The following is a 17,218-nucleotide window of genomic DNA, read 5'->3' on the forward strand; positions in this document are numbered from 1 at the left end:
CCAGTTCATAGCTCTAAGTTGTTTTAGTGCTATGTTTTCATACTTTATCGGTATGAAGGGCTTTTACAGATCAATTATATTATCTTGTTATGCAGTATAGGAAATAGCTTTAGAGAAATATGGCATCCAAAGAAATACTTAGAAAATAAATCTAAGTATTTTAATTACAAAATCCAATTGTGGAGATTAAATCAGATTTCATAGTATATAAAGATAATTGAAGAAATAAGTATTTGCTCCATGATTCTCCTGAGAATAAGTAAAACAGAGATCATTGAACTGAAGAAGAAAAAATTAGGGGAAAAGTCAAAAATTCATGTGGACCAAGCCAAAATTATGAGTTTTTCCTTCATTCTCCTCTCCTTTACTTGTGCTGAATGTTCTCACCACCTGAATTTTAGGACCCACAGGAGAAATTTTCCTATTGTCTAATAATCAAGAATCGTTGAGTTTCCATTAACCAATTAATTTTTCCTTAGCTTCCGGATGGTGTGAGTCATTCACATGATAGTTCCCTTTAGCATTAGGTTTGAAAAAATTAGCCTTATTTTCATCCACCACTATCAAATGAACATTCCTTGTAATATGCTTTTTAAACTCTGAATACACCCCTGATTTTATTTAATTTTTTAGTATGTTTTCTCTTTAACCTTATATATGATGTTATCTTAATATACGTATTTTGTAGAACTAAACTCTCTTTGGAACAAAGTTAATTGTATCTGTGTGTGTGCATTCAGACACACAAATGCACACACATAGGTTCACATACGTATTTACATACTGAGTTACACACATATATACATAATTATAAATGGATCATTATTAAATTATATAAATAAAAATATATAAAAATATATGTTCAGCCATTAAGAGGACCTATTCCATGGGTAGATTGTTTCTCTCCCTCCTACGTTTGGGAAATGCCTGTTGTTCTTAGTTTTTCTCCTGGGGTGTCCAACCTTTCTTCTTCTCTGTTGCAAATTGGAAGAGTAAGAGTCACCTTGGGCCACACGTGAAACACACAAATACTAACGAAAGCTGATGACAACAACAACAAAAGGTACATGTGCACTTTTCACAATATCAGAAACCACAGATAAGTGAAACAGTCCTGAAATAATCTGCATGTGGCCTTGGATAATCCAGGAAACAAAATATTCTCTGCCAGTATTGAACTAACCAACCTGACTTAAATGGTATAATTTTGAAATCACCTGAAGTCAGTGGTGATTACTTACAGTTCCCTGTATGTGTCATGAAACAATTAGCTTCACGTTTTGGTCAAAATCGATGTCAAGTTGCTATACTTGCCAATCCAAATTCTGTAGGTACTTTTTGTTGGGAATGTGTATTGCTTAGTCTAACTTTATTTTTGTTGTTCAAGTCATGTTCTCCCATAGCTGTGACTGCAGTTATTGCAATAAGAAAGTAAATCCTCAATTTATGTTGTTTAAAGAATATCAAAGCAGAAATACAGTTATCTTTTCTGGGAAAGTTTTATTTGGATACATCATGTCAAGTGTTTATATTACTAGTAGTTTAAACTCACTTAATTCTTACTAGTATGTCTGAATGACAGTTGGTTATAGGATGAAAGGAGAATGAGATTAAGAATCTGAAGTCCTGGTTCCCGCCATAAATTCTGCTGAAAATTAGAATATGACATTGGACGAGAAAAATTATGCCTTCCCCAACAAACTCATAGGATTTTGTGAAAATGCTGTAAAATTATTTGTCAAAGTACTCTGAACTGCAAAGAACTAGTCAAATCAAATATATTGTTATTGCTCGATTCTTTTTTTTTCCTGAAAATGTTTTGGTTAATGTCAGTGAGCACATCTTATTTTAGTTCTGTTGGTTTTAACTGACATGTGAGTATATTTAAAAATTTGAAATCTATTTTATAAATAGTTTTAAAGTGTCAGAAGCCTTGTCAACTGCCTTTGACATGACTTATGGCAAACTGATTTAGGATTTTAAAAATAATTGGTGTGGTTTTCCTTCAATCACTGTAGTCCCACGGGGATGGGAAACCCAGTGCTTCTAGTTGGAGTAACTTTCTCCATAGATGATGAGATAGTTATAGAGTGACAGTTTCAAAGAAAACATGCATGCGCTCTAGAGATTTGTCAGAATCTAGTCCGCTCTTTTGTGTCTGAAAACAATAGCAAATCACTGGGTGAGGAGGAGGGGAATCCTCTTTCTTTCCATTTTATCGTATGCCTCTTCTCTTCAGTGACATCACAGTCCTATCCAGAGAATCACCCACAGAGAGCCACCCTTGGGTGGGTCCCAGGTGGCCAGACACAGGCTGCCCTCTATCAGGACGTTGTCTTCTCATGGAGCCTGGGCTAGGTGTGTCTTGATTCTGCTGTTTGTGACAGCTACCAGAGTCCCTTAATGTGGAATCTTTTATCTGGACAATACTATGAATTTCAGGTATTTCAGACCAGACTCCCCCTCCCACCAGACCCAACAAATTTCTTTTTTCTTTTCATTTTTTTTTTTTTTTTGAGACCGAGTGTCACTTTGTCACCTTCAATAGAGTAATATGGCATCATAGCTCACAGCAATCTCAAACTCTTGGACTCAAGTGATTCTCTTGCCTCAGCATCTTGAGTATCTGGGACTATAGACACCCGCCACAATGCCGGGCTATTATTAGAGATGGGGTATCTCTCTCTGGTTCAGGCTGGTCTTGAACCCGTGAGCTCAGGCAATCCACCCACCGCGGCCTCCCAGAGTGCTAGGTGTGAGCCACCACTCCCAGCCTACGAATTTCTAGTTTACTTGTGACTCAAATTAGAAATATTTGTAGAAAGAGAAGCAAACTTTGGAATATACTAGAAGGCATGAAATGGCAAGGTTGTCTAGGTTTGATTTGATTTATTATATATTTTAGCAGAACATGCACACTTGATCTCTCCTGCAAGCTTTCCCGAGGATTCCACCAGCATGGTGGCATGCCTGTGAGTGACCTTGCACCACAGGCTCCACCCCCCTCCAACCATGGAGTGAGGCTAGAAGTAGCCACCCCTGCAGCCACCACTGCCACTATCTCTACCATGTACTGTGTTTTTCAAAATCTGGAAAATATCAAGATTTCCTGGGGCTGCTTCAAATGTAGAGGGGTTTGGCTAGAGAGAAAGAAAGAAAGTGCAGCTGTGTTTTGCTACGCCTTAAGAAAATGCCTAAAAAGCAGTTGATCACTTGTTACTGATAATCGTGATCCAGAACAGCCAAAAGTCAGTTAATAACATGTCACAGGATACTGCTCTCCACTGGGCTATATTCACGTCCACGGAAACAGCAATGCCATTTTTCACCCTCCATCGGTCAGACCCTCATCTCTGCCTGTGAGATGAGAATGACCAGCCTGAACCCTTTTGTCACAGCAGTAGTGGAGAAAGAGGAATGAAAATGCGCTGCTAATGACTTCGTATATGTGCTTTTCCCTTGTCCCTGTTGTTCTCCAACAACATCAACATAGTTTTAGCCCGACATGCCATTTAGACCGGAGTCTGGGATTGATCTGTGATGAATGCCCCGTCGGGCACACGGGACCACGCTGTGAGAGGTAAGCACGCAGTACACTGTCTTGCAAAATGATTTCCACCTTGGGAGTTATAAAACCACAGGCATTATCATCCTTTGCACTACCCCGGAGAAACTGCCACACTCCATGAGGTGAAATAAAGTTTCTCTCCACACTTGTCAAACAAATGCGTTTTATTTTTGTAGCTTATTTATTTTCTCGGAATTGCTCTATAAATCTTCATTCACTCAGAGATTATCTGATGAATGTTTTAATCTTAAAGGTTAAGCATTAACCCACAATTTTTCTAGAAACCATTGCTCAAGTGGAAAGTCATACACTTTAAGATTTATCTACTTGTCTATGTAGGCACCATTTATTTTTCATAATTAGCTTTTTTTGTTGTTCTTAAAATGTGCCTTAAATGCATAGTTCATAGTTCAGCAAGTGGTCCATAATTTACTTTAAATATATTTGAAAATAGAAAACAAAATCTGATTTATTATCATGATTTATATCCTCTTCTAATTACTCCTAAACCAGTATTGTAATTCCTGTGGATTTGACTAGGTTGCTGTGCAATAGCACCACGGATATTATTTAACATAATTTGTGTGATCATACTTCCTCCTGAAATGTTTTTGAAGAAATGATTCTTCTTTATGTTCTGTCTCAGTATAAAAATGGTGCAAACTGCACGCTCTGAAAGCATTGCCGAACACAACCTGCTGGTTTTAGCCCTGAAAATAATCCCCTTTGCTATCATCGCTGGTGGCAGGAGAAGGGGACAGCAGAGGAGGTGGCCTGCTTTCCCTCATAGGCAACAAGACACACCCCAAAGAGAGCTCTTTCTGCCTATCCTATTCTGTCCTTTTGGCGTCCATCACTGCTGTTTCAACCAGGGTACATACAGGTACTGAAGCAGGAGCCTCGCACCCAGAGAGAAGTGGGCTAGCAACTGGCAGTCTGTTACCAAGTGCCACTGACAGTTCAAGCAGCAACAAGTATGCAAGCATCTATAAATTAGTAATGAAATCAAAAACCTCCAACAAGGAGGATTTATTTGCAATCTAGAAACTTAAAATCTTTAACTGCATCTATTTTTAAGAAAGGCATATGCATATTACTTAGCATTATAGGAGAATATATCCTGGCCAAGGTAGATTTATAGATTCACATCAAATGCCTTATTACTCAGCTCCCTACAGGCAACCTTTTCTTTTTTCTTTTTTTTTTAAGCCGCTGGAAAATGATAGCTGCTCTGTCATAAGAGGCCATTAAATCTGCTTATCTAAGTGAACATAGTCTCTGATGTATTTCTGCTGCTCAGTAGTTTCTGAGCCATCTACAATTCCAAATGCTACCTTGTATTTAACAAACGTCTCTTTAGCACTACAATGTGCTAGATACAGGGCTAGACGCTGAATATACATAGATCCACTGTACCATCCTCGCCCTCAGCAGATCGCAACCTTCTTTAATGCAGGAGAGGATGGTTGCGTGTATTCTTGAGCAAATTCTATTGGAATAATGAAAAATCACCAAGGAAAGAAAGAACTGACAGAAAGCATTGTGTCCTGTCTAAAAATCTGTATTAATCTGATTCAAAAGACAATGTTGACCTGCATATGCAGTGAAACAAATGGCGTATCTTACCTCCAATTCAAGTCTTTCGGTCAAAAATAATCTTAAACTACTATTACAAAGATAAGAAGATACTATATTTTTCCAGCCAGAATTTTAATTAGGGCTTTCCAGCTATGTTTAGGAGTTATCATTTCACTGTATTTATATGAGCCAAAAGAAACCGTTTAGATGGATCCATAATATTACCAGAAACCAAGTTTGAGGCATGCATGTTGAGGCAGAAGAGAGAGAAGGTAGGGATGGGGTAAGGAGGAGACACTGGTTGCATTGAATATCACATAATTCAAACTGTTCTGTAATTAATGCATGTGACCAGCTTCTGCACATCATCCAGAGAAAACCAGGGCTTAAAGGCAACATTTCCCAAACTGTAGCTGTTCCTAGAACGAAGACTTCCATGGACTTCCTGGCGTGTCCTGCAGTATGTAGGGAAGAAATCTATTCATTTAAGTCAGCATTTCCTAAACTTAATGTGCCCATACACTTTCTGTGTTAATTATTTAGCAAGAAAATATCTCAGACTGCAGCTCAGGTGGGCAAGAATTGTAACTTTATAATCTTTATCACTGTTTAATTTTATTTTGAGACCCCTGTCTCTGTCTCTATGGGACCTGTGAGGATTTAGGAACATTATCTCAGCCAGTTTAAAATTTGCTTTTTCCATCCCTCTTCCTACCTCCACGCTTGAGTTAATATTCTAACAAGCTTTCCTAGTACCCCGGGGCTTGTATGCCTGAGTAGTGGGGTGTATGGATGTGTGTGTGTTGGGCAAAGAGACACGTAATCGGACCAGCTGGGCCTCAGTATTTCATCAATGCCTATTCTTCCTGACCCATTCCTTTTCCCTATCTTCCTAATCTCCTTTCTCTTTAGGCCTAGCAAGCCTTTCCACCACTGTCATCTCATTCCTGGGGATGCGGAGTCATTTAGATTCTTGCTCTCCACTCTGGAACCCACCAACATCTCTCCCATCATTTCTCCATTTGCCTTTCCAATTTCACCCCATTTTCTGTTTAGGGGACAAGGTACCACACTCATAGAAATGATACTTGTAAATCTCAATGTCCAGATGATTCCTCCATTTTTGCTTTCTGCTCTGTCAAATCTCTTCACTCAAACATGAAGCACAAAAGGGTTCTTTCTTCTTGAATTGAGAGAGTGGAGAAACCGTGAATGAGAGGATGGCAGAATGGGACCCAACAAAACGTTGGTGATTGATTGGTGTGCTGTCACACATGGAGCACTACCCTCAGCTTGGGAGACACTTACTTGGGGTCAAATCGCCCATATTTTTGAGTTATCTCTGCTTTGCTGGGGAGCGTTTAAAACAAAGAAAAAGGTGAGAGTGAGGAAGTGAGGGGAGAAGGTATTCATCTGACACTTTGCTGAGACTACGAACTTTTATCATCTGGGAAAAAGGAGAAAAAAATTAAAAGTAAACGGAGAGAGACAGCATCTTAGAAGGCTAAAAGGGATTAAGTAAGCATTGGAGCATCAAGAGAAATTAAAAGAAATGTAGAGCAAAACGTGAGTTAAATGCTGACAACATTTTCCCTGACTGGACATGAAGTCACTTTCAGAGTAAGTTTGGAGCCTCAGCAACACATCAGATACCAGGGAGAAAGACATTTTAAAAGACTGTGGAAAATTCACCTTGAGCATTCTATAGGACAACATGAATCTCAGTGGAATACGTGGACTTCTTAAACCCAACCCCCTCCCTATCTGGAATATTTTTAACAACTCATCTCCACATGAGGAGAGAGACATCGAAAGTCAAGACTAATTGCAGAATTTCCACTAAGAATGAAGAAGTTAGTTGAATCTAATTGTTTAATACTTTGAAAATTCACTTACAATCCCATTTAGATAGTCTCTGCTTCAGGAATGTCTGATTTTGGATCGTGTCTGATCACCCTTGATCACTATGATCACTGGTGAAACCTGTCTGAGCCCTTGGCACCCTGAGTCCAAAATACACAGCGTGGGGTTACAGAAATAACACTAATTGGTAGTACCATTAGTAAATTGTGACTCCAGCTGAGGTTTCAAGAGGCTGCCTATGTGCGACTGTATTTCTACACAAAAGTACTCAGGAAAGGGGGCGTTGGCACCCTTCTGTGCCAGGTAGCCACCGTGTCCACTCTCTCTTCACTCTTTCTACATATGCCTGGAGAGGACACTGTTTTTTCAGTTTGCAGAAAGTCACCATATAAGCAGGCAAATTCCCTCAGTCCCTTGCTAATTACAGCAAATGAGAGGAAGTAAAAACCCGGTGTCACAGCACAGCCAGGCCTTGTTTTACTGCAGCTGTCCTCCTCTGTGCCTTTGCCAATACTATCCCCTCTGCCTGGAAGACAGCAGCCCTTCCTCTCCTCCACCTACAGCTAACCGCTGTTCAACTTTCAAAATTCCGTTCTGTCATCTTGAAAAGGTCTTCAGTTCACCCGAATCTAGTTGGTTGCCTTTTCTGTGCTTCTGTATAGCATATCTCCAATTGTTCTGCTGCTACTTTTTTTTTTCTTGAGACAGAGTCTCATTTTGTTACCCTAGGTAGAGTGCTGTGGCGTCACAGCTCACAGCAACCTCAAACTCTTGGGCTTAAGGGATCCTCTTGCCTCAGCCTCCCTACTACTGAGACTACAGGTGCCCACCATTCCACCCAGCTATTATTTTAGAGAAGACGTCTCACTTTGGCTCAGGCTGGTCTTGAACTGCTACTCAGGCGATCCACCTGCCTCAGGGCCTCCAAGAGTGTGAGGCTTACCAGCATAAGCCCCCACGCCTGACCTGCTGCTAGAGGTTTTGAAGCGTATTTCTTCTCCATGGACTGTAGCATAAAGACAGTGCCTTGTTTATATTAGTTTATATTAGTATCAGATTGCATATTATATATATATATATTTGTTTGTTGTTTTTTTGCTGGGAAAGAGGGAAACAAGAGCTTTTCTAATTTGCTTAGAGAGAAGTAGCGTATTATTGTTCCATTGTTTTCAGACTATAGATAATGGAAAAGTAGGTCAGGGATTTAGCCAAAAGTTGCTGAAAAGAATGATGGTGTAGAGTGAGATAAGGAGAGCCCCATGAGTGCTGTTGCATTCTTCTCATTATTTCTCTCTCCTCACTCCTGCCTTTTCTCTCTTCCTCTCCCCTCTCCCTCCCTCCCTCACACTAATATTGTTCCTCAGTTATAAATAGCAGCAACTGCAACTCCTAACTGCAGGTATTTTCTGTGTATATTACATTCAAAGATATCTTTCAAAAATACTGTAATTTGATTTGAAAATTTTAACAAGTATAGAAAGGAACATTGACTTTGTTATGTCAAGATGCCCATCTCTAGCAAGGCATTCAATACACTATTTTTTAAAACAATGCCCTTCTTCTGCCTTGCAGATGAAAATGAGAGAGCCTGAGATTTCACACTCCAGTTCATTTTGGTAGAAAGAAAAGCAGAGAAACTGGAGGGGTCTAAAGGACTGCGATTTAAACTAATTTTAATTAGGTGAATTTAACTTGGTCAGACTATAAAATGTCATTGTTATTAATAAAAGTTATATGACTAGCAGTATTGTATTCTCCGACCTTAGCATTACTTTTTAATTCCTAGCGGAACAATTTTAGAAATGACTAAGAATACTGTTCTCTGTACAGACAGACACATGCGCACACACCAGTAATACCCTGAAGAAAATGATCTCGCTTCCAGTGAAATAGCATATGAATTTTTTGTCATGTATATTCACAAATTCTCTTTACATATCCTGCAACAAAAAATAAAATATGCATGCTTTTTTTGTTACTTTATTTAATTATAGTTATTTTCTCCCTGAAATGAGTTTTTTTTTTCCTATTACAGGAGAATTTTAGACTTATTAATTGGTATCTATGTTTAAAAAAGTACCCAGATCTTGTTATATAATGCCATCTCTCCTGAGGGCAGTAAGTCATTTTGAAGAAAGTGAGCTGAAAATAATAGGTTTTAGTTGGCTGTGATAATGATCACTGTATATCCATATTCCAGTAGAGCAAAGCCACTCTCCTAGTGGTAAACAAAATGAGATGTGAATATGTGTGGCTGTTATCATCAGCTTTGAATATTAAATAAGGCAAGAAGAATCAAGTTAAAATTCAAGAAGGTCTTCTTATTATCTTTGTTGAATACCTCTCCTGAAGGGATTGTGGGAAAATTTTATGCACTAAAATATTTCTACATATTAATGCTAGAGAATTAATGAGCATCTTTATTTGTGGCCAGAAGTCTTCTAAGTAATATTTACACAACTTTCATAATTTAATAAAACAATTTGAAAATATAGGTAATCTCATTTTAAAAATTATGATAAAATACGAAATCTAAAAATTATGGCACCTACAAATTTTCTAGTAAACTTAAAATAACAGTGGCTCACACCTATAATCCCAACACTTGGGAGGCTGAGGTGGATGGAGTGCCTGAGCAATCACAGGTTCGAGACCAGCCTGAGCCAGAGCGAGATCCCGTCTCTAAAAAATAGTTGGGCGTTGTGGTGGGTGAATACAATACTGCTAATCATAACAGAACTGGCCTTACCACAAGACTTCAGATGCACTGTTATGTTTCTCGAATGTGGCTTCATATGAAGCTTGAGCAAATGTGGGTGAATGAGAAGACGGACCAGACTATAAATAGTCGCTGGCTATAAGGATGTATCTGTGCATGTGTAACCTTCAGTTGCATTTTAAAACATAACATTCGGGTCAAGGGATGGTTGATACTGTAAGTTTTCCAAAGTCTTCTCTGATATGCCTTATAAATAAATAAAATTCTATTATTTCTCTCATAATACATAAATTAGGCTTTGGTTGTTAAAAAAGGAAAAAAAAAAACTTAGAATTTGCTAGTGTGAGTTGTGGGTTCACTTTAGCACCACCTGATGGTATATTCCCTTAATATGCAGACATGCCTTCTCAGCCTTCCCTTTAGTAGAGAATCTTCAATGAAAATCTGCCTCTGAATGTGTATGCAAATACATACAAACTGATTTTTAATTCAGCGATACCCACAATCCCCACCCAATTAATAAGAATCTTCTGTGTCACTATTTCGACTTAATAAATTCCGAACTCTCATTACTGAATTTCCTGTGAGTCTGTTTCCTCATAACAAGCTCTGGCTGCAACGACAACAAAAAAGTGCAAATCTTACATATTTGTAGAGAAAACAACCCACTGGAGTAGAGACATATGATGTGTCGTACTACAAAGGCTTTCCAACAGGGACCCGGATTCCTCCAGAGAGCCAGCAGCAGATTTCTTATTATGCTTTGGTCTCGTCTTCAGTGCCAGTGACAAGGTTGTTGTTTTTTTTTTTCCTGGCTGAAATCTAATTACTCGTGGACTGGCAAGATTTCATCTTGGATCTATACTATAGTTATAGGAAAACATTTTTTTTAATCATGTTGCATTTGAGAAGAGGAAAGCTTAAAAGGAAAAGCCTGGGAGAGGTGGAGGGTGAAAAATATGTAAACATTGTCCCTAGTGAATTCTCCCTGAACACTCACTGATGAAATTTCTCGCCTTAGGTGTGCAGAAGGCTATTTCGGACAACCTTCTGTACCTGGAGGATCATGTCAGCCATGCCAATGCAATGACAACCTTGACTTCTCCGTCCCTGGCAGCTGTGACAGCTTGTCTGGCTCCTGTCTGATATGTAAGCCGGGTACAACAGGCCAGTACTGTGAGCTCTGCGCTGATGGATATTTTGGAGACGCAGTTGATGCAAAGAACTGTCAGCGTAAGTCCTGAACTATTAATGCCCCTGACAGAATTGATGCGTCATACCTCAAAGTAGCTGATGAGTTTTGGAGTGGGGATTGAAGAAGAGGAAATTTTGTGTAACACCCGGATGGCAGACATGCAGCACAGATACAGAGGCTGCATATTCCAAACCATTTCTTTGTACTAATAGAGTAAACCCTTGTAAAATCGCTGTATTATTGAATCACTGTTTTTCAAATGACACACATGTTTCTGTTTGCCTGTGGAATGAAGATTTTTTAAATGAACTTGTTTATGTCTGTAACAGAAAGGAAGGATTTAGAAATTAAGTAGACCCTATTTGTCCTTTTTTTTTTATCTCAATTATAATCATCAGTTTGAAATAAATTTTTCAGCCCATATTGTTTCCCTAGTAGCTGTCAGAAGGTGTTAATCAACTATGCTTTCACAGGTGAATTTTACAGTCTCGTATTTCATAACAGGTGTAAAAATTCTGACAACATTTTCACACACTGGCATTTGTAATTGTTAAGTGACTAGCCTAATTTTAATTTTATAATAGTCATTTTAGGATTATTCATAGAATGCTCTTTCTGTTAACTTCCACAAAATTAGCCACTCTAAGGTATCATCCAGATTAGTCCAATACATTTCCCCCTCATCTTCCCCTCCTGAGCTGTATTACTCAGTTTGGATAGAATTTACAAATCCACTTTATTAGTGGTCAGGTAGTAGGCAAGAGAGGTCTTGTTTTTGAAAGTCAAATGGAATATGAGTCATACCCAGCATCAGCATCCTCTGTTGTCACAATCTTTAGACAGAGCAGGTTGTGAAACAAGCCTAACAGTCTATTTCCACCGAATTTATGATATAAGCAGATACTTCCAATTATTCATGTAGATTCCAGGGCCTGGAGAATTATAGAAATGGGCAGAAACACAGTCTGTCTCTGCTGTAAGCACCAAAGACCCAGTAGGGGACCATATTTCAATAAAAAATGTGTCTCTCTGATCACAGGTTTAAAAACTGATAATTTGTTGAATCAAAACCAAATTACTGTGTGGACCAACTGTCACCTATTAATATCATCTGTAAACTGATAATTTTTTAAGACGAAATTTCCAACAGGCTCAGCGTACCTTTAAACACTGTGGGTTTGAGGCATGTGTATAAAATCACAGGGAGCGTGAGAAATGCTTCCACTCAAACAGATAGTCTGGAATCTGTATTTCTAGATGTGTGACCCTGGGAAGGATATTTGACTTCATAGAGACTCAGTTTCCTTGTCTACAAAAAGGGTCATGGCTTTTGTGTGGGTATTTCTGTGTGGGGGAGGGAGATTGAAGGATCTAGCACGCGGAGGTATCTGGTGAGCTCTTGGGACTTAGAGACGCCCATACATGGCAGCTCCTTACGGAGTAGGTGGCAGTTGTATCTCTAAGGTTACATTAATCATTCAATGATTTGTTTTCTGTGTTCCAAGAACCACTCCCTTCCACAAAGTTGAGGACATTATTTCACTTCCTTGATTATAGCAAACTAGGGATCTCGACATAAAGTCTTAAATATATATGAATGTGGGAATAAAAACATTTGGCACCATGATCATGTTCTTCAGCATATAATGACATTTAAAAGCATAAGAAACACATGTATTACCTATACTTACAATTTTTCTTGAATATAATAGCTCTTCCATATAAATCTTTAAGAAAAGGAAGTTCATGAAAAAAATTTTTTAGTTGCCTCTATTTGTGAGACGTACAGCACTACAAAAAACTATATCTTGCTATACCATACTTTTCCATTAAAATGGCACTTTTGTAGCAGTGCCCATGGCTCAGTTGGCAGGGCGCTGGCCACATACACCAAGGGTGATGGATTCAAACCCATACCAGGCCTGCTAAAACAACAATGGCAACCAAAATATAGCCAGGTGTTGTGGCGGTTGCCTGTAGTCCCAGCTACTTGGGAGGCTGAGGCAAGAGAATCGCTTGAACCCAAGAGTTTGAGGTTGCTGTGAGCTGTGATGCCACGGCACACTACCCAAGGTGACAGCGTAAGACTCTGTCTTAAAAAAAAAGGCACTTTTGCAAAATTTTATATTGCTTTTGTCATTTTAAAGACATTAATAATAACACATAGTTTATTTATGATAAATTTAATTTCAGAGTCTTTGGTCTAAAAAAAGTGACATCTAAATCCTAAATAATTTGAGATTTAAAAATTTTACATATAATAACAAAAGGAACTTACGTGAAGAAATAAAAGTTTTATTAATATATACCATTCTAGTGTCCAAGTGAAAGTGGATATTTAAAGAAAGTATTTTATTCAGCCTTTTCTTATCCTCCAGCTGTAGACAATCCGTATCCTCTCTCCAGTTTCTCACCCTGCTATCAAGTTAGCAGACACTGAAGACCAAACTTTGGCGAAGGATAAATCAAGCAATTTTTAGAAAAGCAGTAAATAGATGTAGAATGTGGAGCCAGGTGAATTGAATAATATTATAGGCTAACAAGAGTAGATATTTTTAATATAAGTTGTGCTCATGTCTGAGTATTTGGGGACATTGTACAAAATTTATCAAAACCAGCTATAAATAGCCTAAATTTCCACTTCATCATGCCCTCACATTTTTATTCTGATGTCAGTGCAATTATATGGAACATTAAAAACATACTTATAAAGAGTAAGCTATTAATTATTGTTCTGTTCGTGAAAAAACACATTTAAGTTTTAGACTGATTTATTATACTTTAGGCAACTTCATAACAAAATAATAAAGCCCAAAAGATTGCTTAAACCAAACATATTTTCTATCTTTGGAGATAGTATATACATTGACAAACAAAAGTTTTTGAACATCACAATGCTATCTATATTCCTATATCACACTTGAAAGTGTTTTGTTACCACATATAGTTTTCTAATCTTCAAGGTATATATATTTATTTGACCACAAGCTTATTTTTTGGATTTAACAACAACAATAACAAAAACCTGGCACATAGTAAATAATCATTAAATTGAAAAAAGTAATTAACTGAATGTTGTGTGATTCATAGCAATATCATACGTATAATTATTCCATGGGTTCTATCCTTTGTGATAATTTTTCAAAATTATTTTTTCCCTAGAATCAATATCCAAGGGATTACAATATTTTAAATGTTACCCCAATGTTTCTGTGATGACGTGAAACAGAATTTCACCTGAACTCAGGGAACTCAAGTTCTGGACACACCTGTCTGGCCTACTAAACATTTGTATATGTTATGACTTCTTTGGATTTCCATGCATTCATTTTTGAGACTGGAATAATAATGATGACATACGTATTTCAATAGTATATGGTGGCCCAACCACTGGGCAAAAGCCTTTATATGAAGTATCTTTACAGCTTTCAGAGTTCTATCAAATGTTAGAATCCCTAACAACCTTTAGCAAATCAGAAAATACTCTATCACAGTATTTAGATGTCCATGTTACCATGTGGGGTATGTTATTATTTAACAAGTCTATTAAGACTGTTAGGAAGTTTTTCCTGGCCACACATATCTCTTCTCTTTCCAGCCTGTCACTGTAATGCCAACGGCTCCTTCTCAGATATTTGCCACCCCCGGACTGGACAGTGTCAGTGCAGAGCTAACGTGCAGGGACAGCGGTGTGACGAATGCAAGGTAAGACCAGGAGCCAAGCACTGAATTGCTTCCTCCTTGAAAATTGTCACTGGCTTTCAGTGACATGTTTTTTCCACTGTAGTATTTTGAAAAGAAGAGCTCAAGATAGAATGCTATAGGTAAAACTACGGTGATTGTTTTCTGTATCTAGAAAAAAATGCTGTACATTAGCATTCTACCTACTTTTTTTTGGCAATAAACTCATATAATATTTGCTGCAATTCAAATATTTTTGGAACAAATAGCATACAAATTTAATCTTAACCTACGGAGAGTAAAATGCTTTTTCCTTTGCTTTTAGAGTTTTGAAAAACTAAAATGTCACTCCTTTTACTTTTGAGCAAATGTCTTCTAGTTCCATCTTTTAAAAGCTAGTTCCTAGGAGCACTCTATTTAACAAACATTTTCAGTAGAGAAGCTGATCAATGGCTTTAGACACACTATTTTGCTAAAATAAAATATTCCATTAAAATGCAGTATGTTGCTCCCGGTCCCTGAAGACGTCAGCCGCTCTGTCCTCAGTGTGGCCAGCACGTTGAGGTTCCTCCGTGACAGCGTCTGAATTCACTCCGGCTCTTTTACATCAGTACGTTCATGATAAAGAGTGCTAAGCAGAAGCTGGCATCTCTCAGATGTCAAACTGGCCTTTCTGTAGGTAGTCTGAAAGTATCATCTCCTAGTTCTTGTATAATATTGTATGCTCTGTTTTGTTTCCCTTTTATTTGTCTGTTGGCTTTTAAAGCCCAATATGCGGTGGGACCCAGAGAAGCAGTTCTGTGCGCCCTGTGACTGCAATGCCCACGGCTCTGTGTCACCACAGTGTGAGATTACAGGAAGATGTGTCTGTAAATCAGGCTTCGTGGGGGCGCAGTGCAACCTCGGCAGGCAGGTGCACGGGCAGCAGGAGCGGCCGCGGACAGCGCAGCGGGTGCTGGGGTCTCGCCAGAGGTGGGGCGTCGGCAGCTCCAGTGGGTGCCCTCGGGGAGCCCATCGGGCCCCAGCTCCGGTAATCCCAGAGGCACTGCATGGCCCTGCCTCAGCATGCTGTGTTCCGTGTGCTGCCGCTGAACTTCCCGGTGACATTTTGCGAAATAACAGTTGCTAAGTGTACAAATTGCAAATGCAAAAATCAGGGAATTCCTAATTGAACCTTTGCCTTTTATAAAAATTATTATCCCTATGCTTTATAAAGTATATTTAAGTTTATAGGTTCATAAAAGTTTGAATTAACCATGACTATGTGGGAGTCAAATAAAAACGTACTGGTGAGAACCTATAATCTTAGAAGTGAACAGGACCTCAGGCCTCATTGGGACAAAACTCACTTTATGAATGAACAAACTAAGAGAAATCTAGCAAAGTAACTGGCAAACAACAAACAATCCAACAACAACAACAAAACACACACACACAACCAAAAAAACTTCAGCCCATTTCTCTGATTATGACATTTCATCATAATTAAGAATTTTGTTAATTTCCACATCACAATTGTGCTTATGTGTACAACAAACACAAGAAACATTTTCAAAATGAGAAATACAAAATAGAAAGGTTGTTTTCAATTACAAAAATAAGGTCCCCATCTCTAGACAAAACAAAACAAATGGGGGGGGAGAAGAAGGGGAGGAAGGGGAGATCACAGGCTGAGTTGCAAAGGAACAGGAGACAGACTTTACCAGGGTAGATTCAGGGCCTCTGGGGAGTTGACGGAATAGAAGAAGGAGAGAATAACATGAAAAGTAAAGGAGGAGAAATGAAAAAAAAAAAAAAAATTCATGGATTCATTTCTTGGCGCATTATTAAGTATCTTTGGAAAGCAAGTTCTGACATTTAGGATTGCCTTGGCTCAAATTCTAGCCCCACCACTTCCCACATCTAAATTCCTTGAATCTTTCTGTAATTCAGCTTCTTCATCTGTAGAGCCCACTTCAGAGGGTTTGTCTCTGCTTGGATTCCCCAAGAACCAAATTGGCAAGAGGATTCCTAGGGGAAACTCCTGTGAAGGAGGAAGGGAGAGAAAGCACAGCCAGGAACCTTCTGCTACAATGGGGTTCTGACTTCTGAGAAAAAGAGAGAAGGAAGGATTGAGTAGAAAAAACATTCAGTTAATGGTACATTTTTTTCAAAATCCCAGATTTTTGACCAGGCCAATGAGACATGCTTGAGCAAATTTTGCCCATTGGAGGAATCCTGAATTGGGCAGAAAAGGTTTGGTCCCTTACTATAGCCAGCCATGGACTGGGAGAAGCCTCGTAGAGGCACGACCTTGTGTGAGCTCATCTTAGTCCATTAGATGGGTGGTTAAGACTGGGTGGCTTAGAAACAGTAGAAATTTATTCATCACAGTCTGGAGCGTAGGATGTCTAAAATCATGGCTCTGGAAGATTCCCTTTCTGGTGAAGACTTGCTTCTCTAGATGGCCATCTTCCCAAAGTAACCTCATATGGTAGAGGAATCTCTCTGAGGGCTCTTCTATAAGAGCACTGACTAATCCCATTCATGGGGGCTCCACCTTCATAACCTCATTACCTCCCAAAGACCCTATCTCCTATCTATATAACCACATTGGGGATTAGGATTTCAACAT

General features: G+C 38.7%; 1 protein-coding gene across 2 annotated transcripts in view; it reads left to right on the forward strand.

The window, feature by feature from the left end:
- Positions 1-17,218, forward strand: part of LAMA2 (laminin subunit alpha 2) — a 656,330-nt gene that overhangs the window by 410,416 nt on the left and 228,696 nt on the right. For both annotated transcript variants that reach the window (XM_053591647.1, XM_053591648.1), the window contains exons 18-20: positions 3,494-3,580; positions 10,750-10,961; positions 14,522-14,628. In XM_053591647.1, the coding sequence (XP_053447622.1) occupies positions 3,494-3,580; positions 10,750-10,961; positions 14,522-14,628 (406 nt within the window). The remainder of the gene's footprint in view (positions 1-3,493; positions 3,581-10,749; positions 10,962-14,521; positions 14,629-17,218) is intronic.

This window comes from Nycticebus coucang, chromosome 5 (assembly GCF_027406575.1).
Source record: "Nycticebus coucang isolate mNycCou1 chromosome 5, mNycCou1.pri, whole genome shotgun sequence".
Classification (NCBI taxonomy): domain Eukaryota; kingdom Metazoa; phylum Chordata; class Mammalia; order Primates; family Lorisidae; genus Nycticebus; species Nycticebus coucang.